General features: G+C 33.8%; 1 protein-coding gene across 1 annotated transcript; it reads right to left on the bottom strand.

The window, feature by feature from the left end:
- Window positions 1-14229: 14229 nt before the first annotated feature.
- LOC113928932 (dolichyl-diphosphooligosaccharide--protein glycosyltransferase subunit DAD1-like) lies at window positions 14230-14907 on the bottom strand. The gene has a single exon (XM_035727625.1). It carries the CDS (start codon window positions 14851-14853, stop codon window positions 14473-14475), a length of 381 nt encoding a protein of 126 aa, XP_035583518.1. The 5' UTR covers window positions 14854-14907; the 3' UTR covers window positions 14230-14472.
- Window positions 14908-25297: the final 10390 nt, after the last annotated feature.

Raw genomic sequence — 25297 nt, 5'->3', positions numbered from 1 at the left:
TTCATATGTTAAAGAAGACTGACAGGATACAGAGGTCCTGCCATTGTCAAGTTAAGATTGTTTACCAGTCTAGTAAAGCATTAACAGTAAGAGAGTTGGAAGCTTCCTGGAGGAACATTACACTCTGCCCACTTTAAGTACCTGTCAATGGGCGGCAGGTTATAAGGACATTTAGTTGTATCCACAGTTCCTTCTGGACGCTAAGTTATTGATAGAAATGCTTTGTTCTTGTAGGTTGCTGACATTTGTAAACTGAGGGAGACTCAGGTCTTGCAGGATTATGATCTCTGTAAGTTAGCTATTTGTTTTTCCTTTCCTTAGCTTTAGGGCAGCCAGGAGTGCATGAGGAATGTCATATATATCCCATCTGGAAAGGGGGGAGAGGTTGTCGGGTGTCAGCTTCTGCTTTGTCCTCAGCTTGCTTTCTGTTCCCTCAACAGTTTTCAAGATTTATTTTCCTTAATCTGTGAAAAGCAGAAGGCCTGCCGCATGCCCACTTTACCCTGGCATCCTCTAGTGCTATCTTTGCTTTCTAAACATTTGATAGTTAAAATGAGGAGCAATACTCCAGACCCTTTCCTCTTGTAACAAGAAAGAAGGGCAAAATGAAACAGTCTTAAAACAACAAAATAACAACAACACAAATCCCTGAGAAAATAAATACATCGGAAAATGTTGATTATATGCCTGTTACTGTGTTACACACTATCATTTTATGCTCACAACTTTTATAAGGCAAGTGTTTATAAAATAAATATATATATATTAAAATTGCATATATATATATATATTCACATAAGAATATCCCACCTTTTAAAGATGAGAAAACCCAGGCTTACAAAACTCAAGTATAGTCCAAAGTCACAGAGTAAGTGGCAAAGACTTTAATACAGGCTTGCTAAAGTTCCAAGTGCATTACAGTGGGAAAGAAAGAACACAATATCCACTTCAACTATATCTAAAGTGAAGTATATAATGAATTAAAATTATTTTCTAATGTGCATTTGTACTTTGCTCTTCACTTTACCCTCAGTCTTGCTTGCCTGGCGCTTTTGATAAATATCAGAATTTCTCCATCTTAGATATAATGAAATTGGGAAGTTTTATTTATTTTAAAGCTTTAAGGAACACTTACACTTTTAAGGAAGGGTCAAAAACAACCCTGTGAACCTTATGAAAAATGTATCTATGTAAACACAATTATTCCCCCAAATGCATATATCTATATATAGCAATGAACATAAATCCAGGTTTGCCATGGAGCTTAGGTTAGAGTGAGCCACAGACGTGCACTTTATTAAATCTTCGACATTTACTCTTTCTACTTTGCTTTACCTTTATTTTATTTTTTAAAAGATTTATTTATTTATTTATTTATTTATTTATTTATTTATTTATTTGAGAGAGAGAGAGAGAGAGAGAGAGAGAGTGCGGGAAAGGGACAGAGGGAGAGAATCTTCAAGCACGCTCCCTGCTGAATGCGGATCCTGACACAGGGCTTGATCTCACAACCCATTAGATCATGACCTGAGTAGAAACCAAAGTCAGACACTCAGTTGATTGAGCCACCCCGGTGCCCCTCTACTTTGCTTTTAGATCCTCTGTGTATGCCATGTAAGAAATAAGTCACAGGTAATCATTTTTTTATCTTTTCAATAAAATGGTCTTGCTGTTTATTGCCAATATTCCATGGCACACATTTTATCATATAGTCTAAATGCAAGGACCATTAATTAGGTACATTAATAAGTCATTAAAAAGTAAAAGTGCCAAAAAAGATTATAAGACTAACACGATTTTGGATAGAGGCCTCAGAACTGTGTCTCCAGTGGTGTCCTGTTCAACATTTTAATCAGTAACTTGAATGAGCATACAGAGAGGAAGCTCCTATGTTCATTAAATTTGTGGGTCACTGGAAGCTTGAAGGGTTAGTGAATGCACTGCCGAACAATTACAATCCAGAAATGATCTTTATAACCTGTAATGATGGGCTGAATTGAACAAATGAAATATAGTAGAGATAGGCACATAGAAGATACCACACTTAAATACAAATTGCAAATGATGTAAGTACTGAGTTACTATCAGCATGTGACAAAAATGTTTAAGTGATTCACAGCACAATAAATTCAATGGAAGTTAGCCTGTTATGTGGCTTTCAAGAAAGCTAATCATTCAAGCTCAACCTGAAAACAGAACTCAACTGAGTATGTGTTATTTCTGTTGAGATATTTCTATTTACATAATATCTGAGTGTTACAGTTAGTTTTGATCATTGCCTTTTAAAAGTGATAGTGGGAAATTTTAGGACATTCTATTTAGGACAGTCTTAGTAAGATAATTTAAATAATAATATTATAAAGGACATGTACAGAAATGTATATCCTTGAGGAAAAACAATTTCTTTTGGGGAAAGAATAGGGAAAGTAGAAGCATTAATTAGGTAGGCAGCATGAGATAGGGAGATAAAATATTCTAAGTACTTTTTAAAACATCATCTGGAAAAGGAAATTATTTGATATGCATAGTTTGAAGGGTTAAAACAAGGACCAGTGGATGAAAATTACAGAGAAAGAAGCAATTTAGAGTATATTTGTTTGCTCACCAGCTTTAATGCCTGGAGTACCATAGTTACTTTTCTAGGGACTGAAAATACATATGTAAACATACTCTTGACCAAGAGAAATCACACAAATTAAATTATGTCCTCGATTATAAGAGATTGTTTAAAAAATAGCACTTAAAGGTCCTCTGTAATTTTGACATTCTAGGACTCTTTTACTTATAATTTCATAATCTTAGCAATTATAATTATTTATGTAAGCATGTCCACATGTTTACATATAGTAGTCCCCCCTTTTCCTCAGGGGACACATTCTAAGACCTTCACTGGATGCCTGAAATCACAGATAGTACTACCCTAATGTTTTTTGTTTTTTTTCCCTATTTATACATATCTATAATTGTTTTTTCCTTATTATACATTTTTCCCTATGTTTTTCCCTATTTATATGTATCTATAATTAAGTTTAATTTATAAATCAGGCACAGTAAGAGATTAACAACAACAATAAAAAATAGGGAAATTATAACAATGCACTGTAATAAAAGTCATGTGAATGTGGTCTCTCTCACACACAAAATATCTTTTGTACTGTATTCATTCTTCTTTTTGTGATGATGTGAGAGGATAGGATGTCTGTGATGAGTTGAAGTGAGGTGAATAATGTAAGCATTGTGATGTAGCATGAGGCTACCACTAACCTGCTGAGCTCAGGAGGAGAATCATCTGCTTCCAAATAGCAGTCGGAAACCGGAAACCGCAGAAAGTGAAACTAAGGATCAGGGGAATACTGTACAAAGGAATATTCCTCAGTGAGTGCAGATCTGCTTCTAATTATTTGCTTTGAAAACAAAAATAGTTTCTTAATCTACCTGCAGTGCAACTGAACACACCACTGTAGTTGAGACACTAGTCCTATTTCTTTGAGAACCTCGGTCAATCACATCTCTTCTGAAGAGGTTCTAATCAAAGTGTTCAGACTTCAGTGAAGAAGATTTGAACATGAAATTTGACTCAACCAGGATTTGAGCACATAGAACCTACTCAGGAGAAAGATAAAAATTTTAACTTTTGAAGTATCTTAGAGAAGTCACTCCCTCCAAGAGACTGGCCTTCGTATATATTCCCATAGCCTGACCCTTATTGAGGAAAAATACCACACCAGACAGATGAGCAGACAAAAGTTGATTTTACTGGCAGCAAGGAGAGCAAGTGGAGACCAAGTCTTGAATATGTGCTCTGCCAAGACAAAAGGCTAGCTTTTTTAAGAGCTGGGGTGGGATGGGAGTGGAGATCATAGGCCATTGTGTTTCCTAATTGGTCTTACTTAAAGGAAAATAAACTCTGTCTCCATTTGACAATTTGGAGCAGTATGCCTGTTCCTGCCCCACAGAATTTAGGCTTTCACACCCTTATGGAGATGAACAGACAAAGACTCTATTTTCTTTAAAAGGACATCAAAGGGGTGGTTCCCAGGCCCTTGAGAAAGACATTGCTGGGTTGTAAAAGTGGCAAGAGGCTTTAAATCGAAAGAGGCAGAAAAAGGATGACAAGTTTTCTAAGTAACTGCTCTAAGAATAGTGTGGTCAGGGATCCAGAGTCAGAAGAAGCTTGACTAAACCTTACTTAGGCTGAGGGGAACCTTGGAGCCTCCTTGGTCACAGTAAGGAGAAGTCCAGGGAGCCTTCCCAAGAGGTGTTTTTGTTTTTTTTTTTTTGCCTTTATTAGGAGAGTTGGTCCTGATTCCTAATGATCCTTACAAACAGAAAAACCACACTTCTTTCTAAATTCCACTGAGACAAAAACTACACTAATAAAAATTTTATATTTCAAAAAAGTTTACTTGATTTCTAGTTATTTTTTTTAAAGTATAGAGTGTTACTTGAAAAAATGTATGTGTAAAATCATATACATTTATGAGTTTACATTTATATATGAATCAAAATTTTTTAAAAGAAACTTCCATGTTTCACCCAGCTTATTTTTTAATCATGCTTCAACTCTGTGTTTAAGCAAAGCTAAAATCAAATTATAGGTATTTTAGAGTATAGGGTCTGACTTTCAGAAAGTTACTTTTTTATAAAAATAGTGTTACTCTGATTATAGTGCTTTGATAGTATTAAGAACAGCTATGTACTATGTGTGATTCTCTTATGCCTTCTTGTGAATCATCTTAAGGTTTTATGCTGAACCCAATTCAAATTTATGGAGGAAATTTTTACTGATGATCTAGTAGAAGTAATTTTTAAATCAAAATATATGTAACGCTCTCTTCCCCTAAATAGTAACTTTTATTTCTAGTCAGGAGAAAACTTCTTATTAAAATAAATTTATTAGTTTTGACTTATGGCTAAACTATTTCATAGGAAAAAAAATTATAAATAATGATTAGGAGAATTTACATTTATTGAGGACTGGCCCATTCAAATCAAAGCATTTTACTTTCGTCAACATAATGACTTCTCACATCAAACCTTTGAAAGAGGCACTATGACACAGCACAACGGACAAATACACGTGCTCTTGAAAAGATTTCAATTCAAATGCTTACCAACATCATCCCAGCTGTGTGAACTTAGGTGAGTTCATTAGTAACGATAACTACCAAATATCAGCAAAAATCAATCAACGTCAGGAGGCTACAATCCCCTAAGTGTTACACGAATTGATTTGTAACTCTTTCAGTGCCTGAGGAGTGCCTGACATTTAGTAAGCTCTTAACTGATATGATAGATGATGAAATTGAGGCATTGGGAAATTAATTAGCTTTCCCTTGTCATGCAACTGTTAAATAGCATAAAGCTTAGATTAGAATCCCGGTTCATCTGAGTCTAATGTCTGATGTCTTCTTAATTACTATGTTAGTTAGAAACCTTGTAGAAAGCAGACGCAGTACTCTAGGTTATGTGAGGATAATTTGGCTAAAGGACAATTCACATAGATATGGTCGGAGTTTAAAAAAAAAACAAAGAATATTGTAATATCATTTTTAGTTCCTTACTGTTCTTCCATTAATAAATACTTACATATACAATTATATAACATATAATACTAATTATACTAGCACAATTCCATTCTTAGTGTAATACCATTACTTACCAGAATACGCTAGCATTCTTAGTTCATTTTTAGCGCATTTGATAGTACAATTGCAAAGAATAGTGACAAGGAGCTATTTCTTCCCATAGGCATAAAAAGGAAATAAGAGAGACACGCTATAAAAATTTGAGGAATGAGAGGGTTGCCAAATGATGCTGTGGACTTTGGCAGAAGGAAGCAACTAACACATAATGATCTGATAGATAACAAGAATAAGGTGTTAAGGGGTGCCTGGGTGGCTTAGTCATTAAGCATCTGCCTTTGGCTCAGGTCGTGATCCCGGGGCCCTGGGATCGAGCCCCACATCGGGCTCCCTGCTAGGCAGGAAACCTGCTTCTCCCTCTCCCACTCGCCCTGCTCATGTTCCCTCTCTAGCTGTGTCCCCATCAAATAAAATCTTAAAAAAAAAAAAAAGAGTAAGATGTTAAATAATCAAACTAGATCTTAAGTTTCCTTAACCACAGAAAAAGAGATGTTATGTGAAGTAATGAAAGTGTTCACTCACTCTATGGTGATAATCATATTGCAATACAAAAATGTAGCAAATAAACACCTTAAACTTACACAATTTATATATCAATTATACCTCAATAAAAAAAAAAAGAAGAAAAACAAATTTCCTGCAGTGACTCACTCGTTGAAATCCAATCAAATGTTGTAGAGTGAAGTAATGGTAGTAGTTTTAAAGATTTATCCACAATTATTTGATACTCCTCAATAAATGGAACTTAATTTCCCTCCTCTCAAGTGTGGTCTCCCTGTGGTCTCTAATCTAAAGAGAATATGACAAAAGTAATACAATGTCATTTCCAACATTAAGTTATAAGATGAGCATAGCTTCTATACTGGGTATGTATTTCCTTTTTCATTGTCTCTGTCTCTGTCTTCCTCTCCCTTTCAACATTCGCTGTGGAAGAAACCAGCAAAGCTACCACTTGCTCACTTGAATGAGTTTTTTCCCTTGATTTCCTTGCAAATATGCTCTCTCCACACTTTGTAGCATATTTTTAACCTAGTATGCATTTTACAAGCTTTTGGTAGTAATAAATTTATCTTCTATTCGTTGTTTAATCCCCAGAGTCTAAAACAATTCTCACACAGAGTATAAACACAATTTGTTGAAGTATTTAATCAGAGATGAACACAAATTTACCAATTGTAATTTTTCACATGGATAGACTCTAGCTTATACATGACTATGCTGAAATAATTGGGTGAAGAAAAATTAACAGGAAAAAACATAAATACTGTCCATTATATGTTAATGACTTATATCCCAAATGGGATGTTTATTTTATATATTCAGAATTCTAGATAACCAAGTAATTAAATTTAATATTTAACTGCAGTATTTAATAAACTGCTATCTTACATGTGAAATTACCTGGTTATTTATTTATACTGTAATATTTCAAATCCAAATTGTATAAAGCAGGAAGTTCTCTGGACTCTTTAAAGAAATACATGTATCCCCTGCAGGTGTAGACTTTGGAACAGATGATAACATACTCAACTGAAACAACTCTGTCTTAATAAATTCAGTGATGTCTGATTCTTTCTGAACTGTTTGTTTTTATTTTTGCTAGCAGGTGTTAATCTTGTTTGAACAGGTGGAAGAATGAGAGGCAAAGTGAATATGTCTTATGGAAAATATTTTGAACACATTATCTTAAATTTACCAGCATTGTTAGTGCTAATTTATAGCATCCATATGTAAAGATTGTCTGTCCTAAATTATCTTTATGATAAAATAAACTGCCTTTTTCTTGTAATTTGCCTAGTTGTGAAAAAGAATGGTGATTTTATTTCTTCTTTAGTTTCCCTTATGAATTGAAAAAACAATCATCTATTGAATAGTTCCATATACTTCTAAAAAATCAGATATAATGTAAGTGGTATTTCTATTACTGAGCTTTAGGAGTAAGGCATACAGGACTCTCTTGCTTGTTTGTTTGTTTGTTTATTTATTTATTTATTTATTTATTTACGATTTTCAAGTTTTTATTTAATTTCCAGTTAGTTAACATATAATGTAATATTAGTTTCAAGTGTACAATATAGTCATTCAACGCTTCCATACAACACTGGGTGCTCATCATAACACATGTCCTCCTTAATATCCATCACCCATTTAACCCACCTGCCTACCCACCTCCCCTCCATCGACCCTCCATTTCTTCTCTATAGTTAAGGGTCTGTTTTCTACGGTTATTTAGAAGATTGAGTTTCCCTCTGTCTGCAGTATTTAAAAAAAAAATACTGTAATGGTGCCTCTATTGAAGTATAATTCACCTAAAATGATAGATGATAGATAGATAGATAGATAGATAGATAGATGGATAGATGGATAGATGATAGACACATATGATATAGATATGATATAAATAGATAAGTAATAGATGATAGATAGATACATACATACAGGACTGGGACCCTAGATTTCCCTGAAAATGTCACTGAATATTAGCATAGAAATATGTATGTGTTTGTATGTGTGTATCTATCTACTCAGCAGAAATGTGTTGATTAACTTTTAAATAAAGAAATGCTGGGGCGTCTGGGTGGCTCAGTCAGTTAAGCATCTGCCTTTGGCTCAGCTCATGATTCTGGGGTCCTGGGATCGAGTCCCACATTGGGTTTCCTGCTCAGCAAAGAGTCTGCTTTTCCCTCTTCCCTCTGCCTCTGCCCCTGTGCGTGTGCTTGCTCTCTCTCATGCTCTCTCTCTCAAGTAAATAAATAAATAAAAATCTTAATAAAATAAAGAACTGCCTATTAGAAAATATGATATAAATTAACAGAATAAAAAAATTGCATAATGGATTCTATAGTTCAAGAAGATCAATAGATTTGTTCTAAAATTTAGGATTTCTGGCTTCAAGTCCAATACATCATTAAAATTTTTCAGAGTTCCAATGTGCTTCCTATGAAAAAAATGGGTTAAATTGATTATTGGCAGCATGCTAAATATTTATAGTGCTTCAGTTGAGCCACTGGATAACTGCCTCAGGAGAACTGGTTTGTTTCCCGGTATTGCCACAGGTGGTGGCTATGAGGCCATGCACCTCCCAGACATCCAAATACAGTGACCATAATTGACCAAAGGCCCAGGATTCTGTACTTGGAAATCTGTCTCTGTGTTTGTGTGGAAGCCAAGGTGAGTACAGAAGGAAAAGGGGACAAAGTTGAGTTCATTATTGGAGTCACAGACCTTTTGTTCAAGAAATCCTCAGGAGCTTTGCTTAAGCTTAGGCAGTACTGACATTTTAACCCAAACTTCCTTCTTTCTCTACTTCACTGGGTCAGATTTTACTATGATCTGATGACTGACCCAGCCTCTTCCTGCTATCACTGCATTTGCTCTCATAGTTGTTTTTTCTAATAAAACTCTTGCAAGTTTTAAAAAGCCTTCTTTGGCATCTGCTTCTTGGAGGCCCTGCACTAACACACTCTGTGACAGTACTTTCCTTATTTAGGAAGAGATGGGCTCAGGTAACGGTCACCAGGGTGGGAAGTTACCTGAAAGTTTTGGCATGTTCAATCCCAATCTGTAATTCAGTAAAGTTACAAGTTGAGGAAAGAATGTAAGCCTGAGGTTTTATTTTGTTTTTCCTATCTTTTTTTTTTTTTTTTAAGATTTTATTTATTTGACAGAGAGAGCACAAGCAGGGGGAGCAGCAGGCAAGGAGAGGGAGAAGCAAGCAGGGAGAGGGAGAGGGAGAATCAGGCTCCCTATGGAGCAGGGAGCCTAATGCGGGGCTTGATCCCAGGACCCTGGAATCATAACCTGAGCTGAAGGCAGACGCTTAACCAACTGAGCCACCTAGGTACCCCTGTTTTTCCTATCTTTTCAACTTGCTTTATGCCATAGGAATGTTACCATACTTGATGCATTATTATCTTTCTATTAGATGATAGAAACTAAAGCTCAGGACTCCAAATAAGAGGGGAAAAAAAAAATAAAACTTTGGGGAAATAATTGCTGGCAATCATTTCCTGTATGAAATAGCCAAGATTGCTGGGAGAACAGTAACCAGTTATGATCCTGGAAACACCAGGAACAAACTTTGTGTGTTAGTTTCCTTTTGCTGCTATAAAAAGGTACCACACACTTGGTGGCTTGAGACTGTGAGTTTGTTATCTCACAGTTCTGGAGATTAGAAGTACATAGATCTCATTGGGCTAAAAGCAAGGTGTCTGCAGGGCTTGTCCCCTCCAGAATATTTTTGGAGAGAATCCATTTTCTTGCCTTTTCAGCTTCTAGAGATCATCTGCCTTCTTTAACTGGAATCTCATTTCTCCCATCACTGCAATTTTTGCTTCTGTTCTCACTTTTCCTGCTTCTAACTCTGATCCTCCTTCCTTTGTGATTACATCGGGCACACTCAGGTAACCCAGGATAATCTCCCATTTTAAGATTCTTTTTTTTATTTTTTATTTATTATTTTTTAAAGATTTATTTATATTTTTGAGAGAGAGAGAGAGAGAGAGAGAGAAAGTGGGGAAGGGGAAAGAAAGAAGGAGATGGAGAGACAGAAAGAATCCTCAAGGAGACTTAATTGGCATGTAAGGAGGGACTTCCTGACAAGGCCCAAGGAATATGAATGACCCATCCGAATCCAATATTAATATCTATTCTATTGTTCATTCACTCTTCACATCACAAAATTCCAATATGGTCAGCCTGCAACATTGTATATAACTGGCTACGATCCTTGAGAATTGTCATATGTCATCAGATACACTTTGGGGTTTTTGCTAGAAAACTAGCAACTCTGCGATTACAAAAGCTCTTCAGTCTTGGGAGGTGATACCCATTTTGTGTATTCATAGGAATTTATGCTTGTGTGGTCATGAGTGTGAGTTATGACTGGTGTTCATAAAACATTAGTCTGTCCACTTTTTCTTTTTCTTTTTTTTTAACATGGAAGTTCTGTTTATTCAACAGCAGCTTTGAAAAGGAATCCTTGAGACAGTGAGGGGATGTATTTCCCCTTTTCTTTTTCTTTTTCTTTTTTTAATTTTATTATGTTAATCACCATACATTACATCATTAGTTTTTGATGTAGTGTTCCATGATTCATTGTTTGCATACAACACCCAGTGCTCCATTCAGTACGTGCCCTCTTCAATACCCATCACCAGGCTAACCCATCCCCCCACCCCCTCCCCTCTAGAACCCCCAGTTTGTTTCTCAGAGTCCACAGTCTCTCACGGTTTGTCTCCCCCTCCGATTTCCCCCTCTTCATTTTTTCCTTCCTGCTATCTTCTTTTTTTTTTTCAACATATAATGTATTATTTATTTCAGAGGTACAGGTCTGTGATTCATCAGTCTTACACAATTCACAGCACTCACCATAGTACGTACCCTCCCCAGTGTCCATCACCCAGCCACCCCATCCCTCCCACCCCCCACCACTCCAGCAACTCTGTTTGTTTCCTGAGATTAAGAATTCCTCATATCAGTGAGATCATATGATACATGTCTTTCTCTGATTGACTTATTTCGCTCAGCATAACACCTTCCAGTTCCATCCATGTTGTTGCAAATGGCAAGACTTTATTCCTTTTGATGGCTGCATAATATTCCATTGTGTGTGTGTGTGTGTGTGTGTGTGTGTGTGTGTGTGTGTGTGTGTGTGTGTATATATATATATATATATATATACCACATCTTCTTTATCCATTTATTCTGTCCACTTAAAGAGCCCCCTTTCCACTGGGAATATTCTGGTGGCTTTTCATGTGTGATGCAAAGAGATTCAGATCCTGAAACTCTTGTGAGAGTGTCATTCAACACCTTACCTCCATCTCCTCTCCATCAGCTCCACAATCTTGACTCCTGCAAGACCCCAAATATCCACTGTACCTAATAACCGCATCTCACGATTCAATGTAAATCTTATGTGTACAGACACAGTAACCAAGGAGAACAGGGTGTCATAGCAATTTTCTCACAAGATGTTCAAAACTCATAATAGAATAGACTACCAAATAGTTGTCAGAAACAACATGGATCAATTTATCAATCTATAATTTATAGCCAGAAGTAGAGCTGATTCCTTGGCCCTCTGTATTATGTAGGTGTGTGACACATAATCTGATGATGAAACAATCTAACCTTTTTCTTTCGAGATGGTTTACTTTTTTTTCCCCATATATTTTGACGAGTCCTAACTGATTCCTCAGTAACAGCTATAGCTTCGTACCTTTGTGTTATGCTTGTGTCAGGCAATTTAGTAAATTGTCATCATTGTAGATGGATCATCATGCTAACGTTTTCTAAGTAAAGTGCCAGGATGAGCTCTCTTATTATTTCATCTCGTACATTCTGTGTTCATAACATCTTGCTTAATCAAATAGCTACAGATTCCATGCCCACATATTCTTCTAAGGATTTTAACCCAATTCCTAGATATCTCTTTTAATCCTTCTCTGTTCAATTCCTCTACATCTTACCTGACTTTTCATATTGCCCTTACATTTATTATCTTTAATGGGGCTGATAGATACATTTATGTGTTGTTAGATTCTTGGGGGAGGTGTTTTATAATAGGCTTAATGTTCATCAATTCACATATCTATCAGATATGCCTGTGGAATTGTTATAATCCCATTTTTGTATCCTATATCCCCAACTAGGGCATCTAAAGGATGAATTTACTCGAGATAATAAAAATGTTTTTCTTTCAAATAAGAAAAAAAAAACCAAAATTAATGCATAAGAAAAACTATCAAAGGAGATGAAAATATACTACTCCTTTCATTAAGAACATCATCTGCTTTTACATTTTATAAGATTTGGAAGAAATTTCTTTATGGATTGTTTTGATGAAAACATAAGTTTTACCAAGAAGCCAGAAGAACTAATGAGAAACTCTTGAAAACACTACTATATCTCTTCTTAAACCCAGGACTCTGGTCATAAAAGAAATTGAGCAGGAAGAAAAAGAAGTAAGTATGTGCAGAAAAATTTACCTTAACAAGTCAACAAACTTGCTTTTACTGTAAATATAATTTTGAACTACTGAGACATAATACCAAGTGGAAAGAATATCACTGGGGATTGCAAGTAAACATTTTTCTAAAGGTGAGGAAATTTCTTTCTTCATTTTACCACTGTCCCAATATGTGACACTGAATAAAATGCTTCACCTGTCTATCTCATGGATTTTATTTCAATAACCCAAAGCACCAAGTAAATCTGTTATTTGATTCTCAAACTGTTTTATGACTATGTATAGTGGTTACTTGAAGTTGTTCTAAGGGCCTCAGCCGGGGGGTATTGGGAAATTAAAGGAACAGGGAAATATACTATAGCCTCTGCCTTCTGCTTTTTGATATAGAACAGCACTTTTTAAGCTTTGAATTGTTTTTTTAATATATTGGGTTTCTGTGTTAGATATTGCTTGCAGAAAGTTTCCCTGACTTTAAAAACAAGTGGTTCAGAAAAAAGGTGGACTGACTCTTCTCTAAAATTCAATGGCACTCTCCTTAAGAAATTCATGTTTATTTTTCACGTTTTTAATCTACCGTACAAAAAAGGATTTCAAGAAACTGGTAGTGGATCTCTTAGTGATATTTGACAATGAACAATATAATGTTTTCTCAATTATACATATCTGCTTAGGTAGCATTTAATTATTCATTTATATTAAAAATATCTTGTTTTCACATCAGTGAGACACAGAGACCATGTGAGTAACTCAGAGAGTCCAGTGTTTCAGCTCTATTTTTCTTTAACTGGAAAAGAATCTCTGTAATGAAAGGGGTGAAATTTCAGTAAAATTATTTAATAAAATGATTCCCCAGTACAGATATAAATATGAAAGTTGAAATTTACATACATTTATTTATCCTATAATAATTCATGTTATCAAATTGATTTACTTTAGCAAATGGCTTATATCCTTGTAAAAAAGAGTATATTTCATATGTGTGAGTTAAACATTTATTATTTGCATTCATATAATTATATACAGATTGAAAATTAGAAGTGCATTTCCTGACAAGGTGAAAATTGACACCTTTAAAAAAAATGATATTAAGCCAAACTTTTGGTTTTGTTTTCTAATTATTTTGATCTTCTCAGGTTTCTTTTCTCTTTTTCCCTGATCATTTGAAATGCCATTTCTTGCCTAATGTGAACAAATTAGTTAAGACTTTATGAACTGTAACAAAATGAATATACCAATGTACCTACTTCCCAGATTAATAAATAAATATTAATCATATTTCAGAATCTACCTTTCATGCTCTTTTTCATTCATTAATTTCTCCTTAGTTGACAAAAGAAAAATAAACATCACGATTTTTAGCATTACAGATGAGGTTGCCTGTACTTTATGTAAATGAATCCATACGGTATTCATTCTTTGGTGACTGATTTCTCTCAATCAACTTTATGTTTGTGAAATTTATCTATGTGGTTTTGTGTAGTACAGATTAATTCTGCTTCTTTCCTATACAGCCCTGTACAATGAACATACTGCTATAATGGGAATGTTCTATATCTGGCAACGGTTGTGTTAGGCAGCTCCATTATAGCATATATATATATATATTTTTTTTTTTTTGAGTGGCATGGAGTATTTTAATTTGGAAGGCAAAAAGGTTACACTTAATGGGAAGCAGACATCACGGTAATAAATGCTCATTACAAAGCTGCTCTAACACAGAAGCAAGGGAGCTTCTCTGGGCTCTCCACCTACATTCCAAATCAGAATCAGTAACTATAAATCTGAAGAAAATCCATGTCCAAGTTGCCATCTCAAAGGCTCTCATCCAGAGGAAATCAAAAAGTGAACATTCTTCTAGTCTCCTACTCCCCAATTAAATAAATGGGAATAATTCAGCCAACCTAAGTTCATTACAACAAGGTGCAGGGTGGTACTGGCAAAGAGAAAATCAGCAAAGGCTCGCTCTGGGGAGACGCCTTGGAAATCCGCTTTGTTCTGTGGGTTGATCTGCATCCTGAGGCAAACCACTAGGATGAAGCTCCTCACACAAGAGATGAAGCCCGAGAGAAAAGAGTTGAAGGGGAAGGTCCCCACGAGGAGACAAGAACCGAATTGCAGCGCTCGGGTCAGCAGTATGTACAGGGGGTATGCGTCAAGCAACTTCAGACGCTGAGGAGTGGAGCTCAAGTACTCTTCTGAGAACTGCGAGATGACTGACACTACCGACGCCGACATGACTACACAATCGGTCCTCTGGCCTGCGATCCCCAAACTCTTGCCGGACGTAGCCTTGGCGCCTGCGCACCACTGTAGCCCAGCTCCCTAGCATATATTATTTTAATACTTTAATTCTTTCTATTGTTGAAGAACATTAGGTTTTTTTCTAAGTGGGCTATTGTGAAGAGTGGTGCTAGATATATTTGGGCACACATCTATTGGTGCATATATGCACTCATTTTTGTATTTGCATATCTACATCATCCATATTTATATACTATATAATATATCTCTATCTCTATATCCATCTTTATCTAAGAGAATGTATATGTTCCAATTAAACAATGTTAAAAATATTTCCAAAGTGTTTTTAATAATTTATTTACACCAGGAATCATGAGAATTCTTTCTGCTCCATGTGTATTTCAACCCTCAGCATTATTATTTAGTTTTGTTTTGTTTTCAATTTTACCTATCCAGAGGAGGAGAAATGACCTCATATTGCAATTTGTCTTGTGTTTTCTTGACCATTATTGAGGTTGAATAGGTATTACATTCTTATTGAACAGCTGGATATCCAATTTTGTAAAAGACTTAAGAAATTGTATCTTCAATATGATTTTCTTAACTTGCAGAAGTTAGATTATTCTGGCTCAGAGTCTTTTTTGGTATACAACTTTGGTATTCATCTGGCACATATCTGCGACTACTCTGTAGCTTTCTTTTCCTCTTACAAAGGGGTCTTTTGATGCACAAATTTATTTAATTTTAATGAAGTTCAACTATAAATATTCTCCCTTGAAATTAGTGTCTTTTGTGTTATTTATTAAAACAAAATGCCAAATATCAAGCCTTGAAACCAGTCTCCCATGTTTTCTTCTAGAAGTTTTATAGTTTCATCATCAACATTCAAATCTACAATTATCTTGGGATTAATTTTCAAGAATAAAGTGAGACAGGAGTCAAGTTCTATTTTTTTTTTCCTATAAGGATACTAAAAAAATTAAGCTTATTTTTCCTAAAATAAATGTCCACATGCTTGGGGATTTGTTTGGTTTGTTTTATTTTCTACTCACTGTTCTGATTAATTGTTTTGTTTATCCTTGCACTTTGCTCCTACTGGTAGGATTTTCTTACCATTTTAATTTTTACCCATAGAGGACATATATAGCATATCGATTTTATTATATTTATTTTATGCAGCCATATAGCTGAACACTATTTTTCTATTTTACTCGATGATTAAGATTATCAGGAGAATGGTGCCATCTACAATAGCAATAGCGTTTTGGTCTTCATGACCGTGTGTGTATGTATGTATGTATGAGTTACTACTTTGGCTGGAAAATTCAAATCACTATTACTACCAGTAGTTATGGTACACAAGCATGCTCTTTTTATTACGTTGAATAGAAATGTTGCTATGGTTTTGCTTATGTATGATATTGAATTTTCAATTGAGACAGAAATTTGTTTTGTTGTCAAGAAAGGACAATTTTAGTTCTAAGAAATAACAGACTTAAAAACACACAAATTAGTAGTGAACACAGTACTTCTAAGGGGCAATACTAAGGAGAGGATTCAAGAACAATCTTACTATGAATTTAACAGCACTTCATTTGTTAATATTACTAATTTTCTTGCTACTCTTAAAATCATACTGCATTTAAAAAGCATGTAGTTTACTTTTTCATAGATATAAAATGATTTGTTTTATTCAATGACACATTAGATGCTTAAATCATATCTGATGTAATTATATTTATGTATTCATTGTTGTTTCTGTGTACATTTCCTGTAAAATATATTATCTTGGACTAGTTGCCATGACTAAATTGATAAAATATATTTAGAGCATATACATAATTTGATCCCTAAATATATTTAATTAAAAATGTTTAAGTCCAATAAAATAGTTGTGTAAATTAAATGTGACTACCAGATTAACTTAGTGACCATTGAAGGAAAATAGGCAATAGGAAATAAATACCTATTTTAGATATAATAGTCTGTGAAACTGGAAAAATAGGAACATAATTCTAATATTTTAGAAAGTAGGGCCAGTGAATGGACAGAGCATTAGTCTGGGCTATGTTTTAGAGTCACTGGAGTTGGCAAATTCTTTCAGTAAAAATATATTAAAAATACACTTACTGAACTTCCCTCAACAAAAGCTAATTAAATAGAACTTCTTTTTCTTAAAAGTGTATTGTATTGAGACAACTCAAATGTGTACCCACATGTGATTGTGTTGGAGACTGGATGTAAAAGGTCTTAAATCCCTCCATTGGCAAACTGCCTTACCTTGGAAGGTCACTTACTTTCTCTACAAATCAATTCCTTTATATGTGTAATAGATAACATATCAGTAACTTGTTTAGAATTTTATGAGGATTAAATGATACAGTCTTGGTAAAATTCACAGTGTATTGCCTGCTGCATAGTATCAGCTCAATAAATGTTAGCCATTATTATCTTTGTGTGATTCCTATTGTGTTGTTGTCCTTTAATTTGAAGCCATTCAAATTAGCAGCCATCAAAAAGGATTAAAAGAATATTAGAATTCTAACACAGGTGGATTATTTCAGAGTGTTTTACACACCAGCCAAAATATGTTAGTTTTGAATTCCCTTACCTCTAGTTTGCTAACACTGCATGTGGTTAATGTAGTTCGATGCCAAATTTTGGCATGGGAAAGAAAGCAAATAATATTTAAATTATTCAAATTTTTGAGTAAGCTGGCAATAATAATTCATTCTAACTTCCTGATCAGTAACTGGAAAAGAAAGGGACAGAAATGTAACAGTCACTGAATATTTTACAATTCATTTACATAAATATTGGTGAAATAGATGATTTTTTTTTAAAAAGCACAGAACTCTAGATCTAATAAAATATGCCACTCTCGTTAATTATCAATAGGACAGGTTTTAAAAATGTTGGCAGATCCAAATAGCTAGGTTAGTAGGATTCAGTCATTCATTTTTATGCTTACATAAATATAGCAAGGATGGAAATACATATTTGTGGATATACTAAAGTTTGCTTTTAAAGCATAGATTGAGAAAAGGAATGATTTCTTGCACAATGGCAAACACACACACACACAACCTATATGCTCGCATTACATACCTATACAATTTATATAAGCACATGAAAATTAGATTAAATTCAACTTCAAAATCCTAACACTAATTCTGTTGTGATTGCATTTAGTGGTAATATTATACTGACAAAGGCTCACAAGGAACTGTGAATTTTAGAATCACCACAAGTAGCCTCCGCTACATCATTAACTGAATAAGTGACTGCAGGAAAAATCTGGTAAATATAGCAAGACCATTATTAACTTTATAGTGAAATTACAGAGTTAAATTTGATGAAATTATCAAACTATACTTTGTCATTCTATTGAAACAGGTAGGTTTGGTGTCTGCAAACATTTTTACAGTTATTTTTTAAAACTGATACTTGATGAGCTACTTTTGAGTTCAAGATGGATTAGAAAACTTAAATTAAAAAAATGAAAAAGTTAAAGCAAAATGAAAAGTAAATGAACACAGAAGTTGCTGTCATTTATCAAACCTTAATAGAAAAATTCTCTCTCCTGCAGAATTTAGTGGTCCATCATCTTCAGTGATCACCTTTGTAGTTGGAATGCTGGAAGCCGCTTCATTTCAGAATGGTCACATCAATCACTTCTTAAAGATTTCTAGTCAGTGGAGTTAATAAGAATTGTGCACATCACTTTATGATTTAGGAGAAGTGAAAGCAACTTCTGATAATACGGCAGTCAGAGACATTATGGGTGAATCACTGTTTTGAAGAAAATTTCAGGAAAAGTTACAAAAAATGTCTCGGTAACTGCAGACTGACATATTAGTTACTGTAGCAGGATAGAAACTATCGCAAATTAGTTAAGTGCATTTGAGTTAAGCCCCCAACAAGAAAAGTTGAAATGTTTATAGTATGTATAAGTTTGCTGAATAAAGGCATTTGGCCATTTCAATCAGTTTATTTATTTTAAAATAATAACCTGCCTAATATGTACTTTATACATTAGGATAGAAACAAAAATATAGTGTTTTGTAGAGACACTAAATAGACGTATTCAAATTTAAACTGTATAACATAATCCTATATCTATATATAATTCTAGTGCATTCTGTTTTCATAGAGGTCCAGCCAGCAGAGCTTAATGATTGAACGTGGAAGAATTCTAGGAAAGAAAAATAAAAGGAGGTGATAATGAATTTTAAAAATTGTTTATATCAGAAATGATAATTATGAAAAAATAGTATTACATTTTATGCAATGAAAGTTATGGTGTTATAGAATATAGGTATGCTTAAAAAACTTAAGGTCACTAAAATTACATTGAAATGTTAAATATATAGAAGGAATACTTAGTTTAAATAAAATACAAATGCTAGTATACAAAGATACCATAACTAAGAAATTTACTGTTTTGAAAGTGGGTGTAGCACTAAAAGACACTGATGCCATGAAGCAGTTAGTTTATAATAAACAAACAAATAAACAAATAGATACCTGTGCAAGGTCTTGATATGTGCTGTGAGGAAGAATGAAAAAGATGAATAAAAATGTGTAGATATATATATATACACACACACATACACATATATATTTGTATATCATATATACACTTGTATTTGTACATGCATATATATGTGTATATACGTTTGTACATATGTATATATGTGTATGTATACAACCAGTTTTGAAAGTCAATTTATTTTCAAGAAAAGTTAATTATTTTCAAAATAAATTCCATATTTGTGAATATAGAGAAAATATATAGATAAACAAAATGTAAACATAAAAATCTTTCTATTTCCACCCTATGCTGAAAGAACATTCTCATTTTGTGATTTTGTACAGTATTAGAAATCATATTGGTTCACTATTTACAATAATATATTTTGAATGACTGCCTGGTACTGTGTTCTCTGGCTCCATAATGGATTTAATCAACTTTATCTTGAGGTTGTCACCCTATTATCTTCAAAATATTTAATACTGTATTATTTTTATTTTTACTCCAAACATGAATCTTATGTGACATTTTTGTCGGCTCTTGGTATTATGCTTATGATATGATTCAAATACATTAGAATACTTTTATCTCATTAAATGTTTTTGGAAGGTAAAAGTATCATTGAAAACATTTCTCATAAATTTTAAAGTCCCTACCAAAATAATTGGTTATAAAACCATTTTAAGCATATTATATGTATTATTATGTAATATTTCCTTTCTGGAAAAAAGTTAATTTAAATTTTCTCACAATTATCCATTTACTCTTACAATATGTTTTATATTATTTTACATTAAAAATCACTTTATATATCCCCTTTCTTGTGTTTATGTACTATTTCATCAAAGTTTAATACATCACTTAAAACTGAAAAAAAAAAATGAATGTAGTTCTTAAAGCTACATCACCACCCAAAGGGAACATAACTTTGTAAAGACAACCTTGATCAAGATATAAGATCTTACTAACACCACAAGCCTCCTTAGTGCCTACTACAGGTCATCCCTCCTAGGAACATGTAACCACTATTCTAATTTTTTATAACCTGGTGAGAGAGAATAATGGACTCTCAAAGACCACCATATCTTAATCCTTGGTATCTATGAATATGTTATGTTACATAGCTAGGAGGAATTAACATTAAACTAAGTATTCCTTCTATATATTTAACATTTCAATGTAGTTTAGGTTGCTACTAAATTGACCTTAAAATGAGGAGATAATTCTGAATTATCCATTTGGCCCAACATAATCACAAGGGTCCTTAAAAGTGAAAGTGGACAGCAGAAGAGTCAGTCAGAGGAGCTGTGACAACAGAAGCAGAAGCTAGAGTGAAAACAATCATTGACTTTGAAGATGAAGATGAAGCAGTGGAGGGGGCAGCGTGAAGCCCAGGACTGCAGGCATTCTTTGGATGGCGAGGAAATGGCTTCTCCTCTGGATCCTCCAGAAGGAATGCAGTCATGCCCACGCATTGATCTGAGCTCGGTGAGCTGCTAATTTTTCTTTTATAAAGTGTGTTTTTGTGTCATATGTAAAAATTCATTGGGGCACCTGGGTCGCTCAGTCAGTTAAGCGCCTGACTCTTGGTTTTGGCTCAGGTCATGAACTCAAGGTTCTTGGAGATTGAGGAGGAGATGGAGCTCCGCATTGGGCTCTGTGCTCAGCACGGAGTCTGCCTAAGATTCTCTCTCCCTCTACCTGTGCCCTTCCCCCCCACTCTCTCACTCTCTTTCTCTCGCAAATAAATAAATAAATAATAAAATTTTTCCAAAAGTTTCATTGTGAAACCCAAGATCATGCTAGTTTTCTCCTATATTTTCTATAAATTTTATAGTTTTTTGTTTTCATTTATGTGTTTTGCCTATTTTAAGTTAGTTTTTGTATAATTTGCCATGTATGTGTCAAGAATCATTTTTTGCATGCAGGCATCCAGTTATTCTTGTATAATTTATTGAAGGTCTGTTCATTCTCCTTTGAATTGCCTTTGTACCTTTGTCTAATGTGAACTGACTATGTCATTGATTATGTGAACCTATTTCTGGGCTCTTTATTTTCTTTGATAAATAATGATTTTGCTTTCATTTTGTACATTTCTGAACTATTTGGAAATATTCATTTGTTAAGTACCTGTCCAAGTCTTTTGCCCATTTGTTGATTAGATGATATTATGCTTTTAAATGTATTTTCTTTAATTTTATGAAATTCTAGGAATGTTATTTTCAGATAAATATCTACTTTTTATCAAATATATGCTAACTTTGATTTTTATTAATGTATATTTATAAATTGAATATACTATCTTTTTTCAGTTTTGTCTACCTTTTTTATTTTACATTAATCTTCACTTTCTTGATATGAATGATATGTTATTTTCACAGTTGTACTCTGGCTTTTTCTCTAGTTATTGTTTCTTTTTCCTTTTATCTCCACCAAGTTTCTATAACTCCACTAAGTATTAACAGGTTTAATCTGTATTCCCTGACCTCTTCATCCATCATATTCTGTTTTAATTTCCATTATCCGTCTCCCAGTTTTCTTTAAATGCTGGAAGATTCTCAAAATTGTTTTTACATCACTAATCCATGCAGAATTTTTTTCTGCTTTCAAAGTTTTAGTTTGCTCAAAACATATCTTTATCTGAGTCTCAAAACATATAGTCTCTTTCAAACACATAAGTTTCTTCTTATGTTTAAATTTTTTGTTTCCAGGGCGCCTGGGTGGCTCAGTTGGTTAAGCGACTGCCTTCAGCTCAGGTCATGATCCCGGAGTCCTGGGATCAAGTCCCACATCAGGCTCCCGGCTCAGCGGGGAGCCTGCTTCTCCCTCTGACCCTTTCCCCTCTCATGCTGTTTCTCTCTCTCTCTCTCTTAAATAAATAAATAAAATCTTTAAAAAAATAAATAAATATTTTTTCCAGAGACTCATGCATTTTAAAAATGTATTGACAACTAAAATCTGGTATACAATCTACCTTACTCTGTATTTTCATCATGTATTGTGCAGGATTTAGTAATGAAAATAGCACATTTTACTATAATTACAGGTTTATGTGTCTTTCTTCCCCACTCACTTGCAAGATTTCTAAGGGCGGAAACATGTCTTTTTAGCTCCAGAATATAGGAGAGGTTTTGTCATAGAATTTCTTATATAACTAGCTATCTCTATGTATCTGTGTATCTATCATCTATCTATCATCTATCATCATCTATCATTAATCATCTATCTACAGAGAGAAGCATTTATTTATTAATGCTTTTGCTTCATGATTTTTTCCCATTCCCTCCACTACTCATTTACAGCAGATTATTTTCAGAGGAACTCATGTTGTTATTTTCCTCCTCCTTAAAAAAAGTAATAAAGGTAGAACTTTCAATCTGAAGTTTTTTCAATAATTAGGGTACATTTATTATATGTAGCCCCCCTCTAATCACTTGGTTATCAACAGATTAAATTCATGTGTGCTTCCCCTTAGACTTATGTCCATTTTATTTCCCAATAAGTCAGGCTTTCAATACTGTGTTAAACAAAATGTGTACCAACCTGACATAAGACAACCTAAACATTCTGAAGTTTTTGTATTTCCTGCAATTCATTTGACAGTCAATACTTTGCATCTGATGGTGCTTGTCTGCGCATGGCCATAGCAAAAACATTTTAGACACTCAAAAGCCAATTTATTTTTGCATCTTGATTGTGATATATCAAGCCATTTTTATTTTTGTAGCATTAAAATGGACAATTTAACAGACTGTTAATTGCATATTTCCGAGAATATTCCCAACTGGGTAAATGTTTTCCTTTTGCTTACCTAAGACCATGAAGTCCTGACTTGGGTAAACTTTCTTCGGTATAAATAAAGACCATGGAAGACAAACACTGCTTTTTGATCTTCCAGATATATGTTCTAAGAGGGCATAAATCCTTTGGAATTTAGGTTTAAAAGAGTTTTGAAAAACTGGAGGAAAAATTCAGCACATTAAAGGAGTTTTCCCTACTATTTCATGTCCTTAAAATCATATATCCCTTGTTCAGCATCACTGGCTGTAAACCTTCTCACAACAAATGAAATATCAATAAACCATAGAATGTATTCAATTGTTTAAAGACAGTATGCTCTTCCCGAGTATATCTATCTTGATTTGCTTGTAGGTAGCTTAGATTTTCATTAGAGAGACAAGTCATCATGAAATAAAATCATTTACCAGTCAACTGAGTCATTATAAAATGAGTTGGTATTTATTACATTTATCCCAGCCCACTATCTCAACTTACTGTCCTTATTTTCTAATCATCAACAGCAATGACTACAATGCAATGAAATAACACAATTCATGAAATGAAATTGTAAGATTTATAGAAGATGTAGAACGTATGAGGAATTGTAAGATTATCAAGTCTCACACCACACCATTGACATGTGAGGAGCTGGCAGCATTTGACTAGTGACTGTGAAAGAAGGAAAAACATGGAAATATATAGAATTTCATGTCTTCACTAGAGGATGAGTTAAATGCCAAGAGAGATCAATGAGACTCTGAAATAACTTTTAAGAAATGACACACTTTAAGGTTGGCACAAAACACAAAGTTGAAATAGATGTTTTTATGTGATTTTTTTTAAAAAGAAAATCAATATTTGTATATAATTTCTTCAGGAAACATATGGAATGATAATATAATTTCCTTACACACAAAATGAGATAAAATGTTTTGAGGTTTATATTTCAAAATAAGGAGATATAATCTCCATAAAAATAAAAGTTTCCTCTTTTTAGTGAATTCACTTAAGATGCTATTTTCAAACTGGGTATCTGATAGGCATAGATAATAGCATCAACTTCCAAATTGATCTCCCTGCTTCTACTTTTGCCAATTTAAATTATAGTGTCTACCTTCAGCTAATAATACTTTCAAAACTGATGTAAGATTATGTGCCTTTTATACACGAAGACTTCAAGGAGTTTATAATCTCACTCAAAATAAAATTTAAAGTACCCATTATGCTCTATATGTCCCTACAGGTTATAGCTACCCTCACATATCTAACCACAGCTCTGACCTCTTCGCCTTCTACTTTCTTCTTTGTTCACACACCTCTTCCAACCCTGGTTTCTTTGGTACTTCTTGAACCATCCAAACATACTTTAGCTCTTACTATTTCTCTTCCTGGAATGTTCTCTCTCCTGATCTATATCACTTGTTGCTTCACTTTATTTACATGTTTATTCAAATGTCTCCTGATCTAAGATGATTTTATTGATTATTTTGACTCAAATAACCCTTCCACAAATGATCTGTCCCATGATCACACTTTATTTTCTTTTTTTAAAGATTTTATTTATTTTATTTTATTTTATTTTTTTAAATTTTACTATGTTATGTTAGTCACCATACAATACATCATTAGTTTTTGATGTGGTGATCCACGATCCATTGTTTTCGCATACTTTAATTTCTTTATCAGAGTTAGCATCACTGATGGGGCATATATTAATTTGCTTATTTGGGTTTTTTTTTTCTGAGCTTGGGGACTTTCTTTTGTTTACCACTATTTATTTCACACCTAGAATTTAGTAGATAATCAATAACCATTTAACTGCCAACTAGAAAAACATGTTAATGGCCATAAACGAGATGGGATAGCAGGTGGCTTAAGGTTACTAGGCACCAGCAGTCAAGTAATAAGTGTTAATTTATTGTCTTTAGCATGTCTGTCTATTGTGGGGGAATGTCTACAACCAAGAATAGACCTAAAAATCCATAAAGCTCTTTTATACATGTTTAGCCCCTGTAGGAAATATTTACTGTGGATCTTATAAAGAATATAGTATTTACACACCTCCCTTAGAACTATGACATAATCTTGATACTGGTAATGATAAAAGTAGTATTGGTAACATAA

This window comes from Zalophus californianus, chromosome 5 (assembly GCF_009762305.2).
Source record: "Zalophus californianus isolate mZalCal1 chromosome 5, mZalCal1.pri.v2, whole genome shotgun sequence".
NCBI lineage: Eukaryota > Metazoa > Chordata > Mammalia > Carnivora > Otariidae > Zalophus > Zalophus californianus.
Note: the sequence above shows the minus strand (reverse complement) of the source record. Positions and strands in the feature narration are given on the sequence as shown.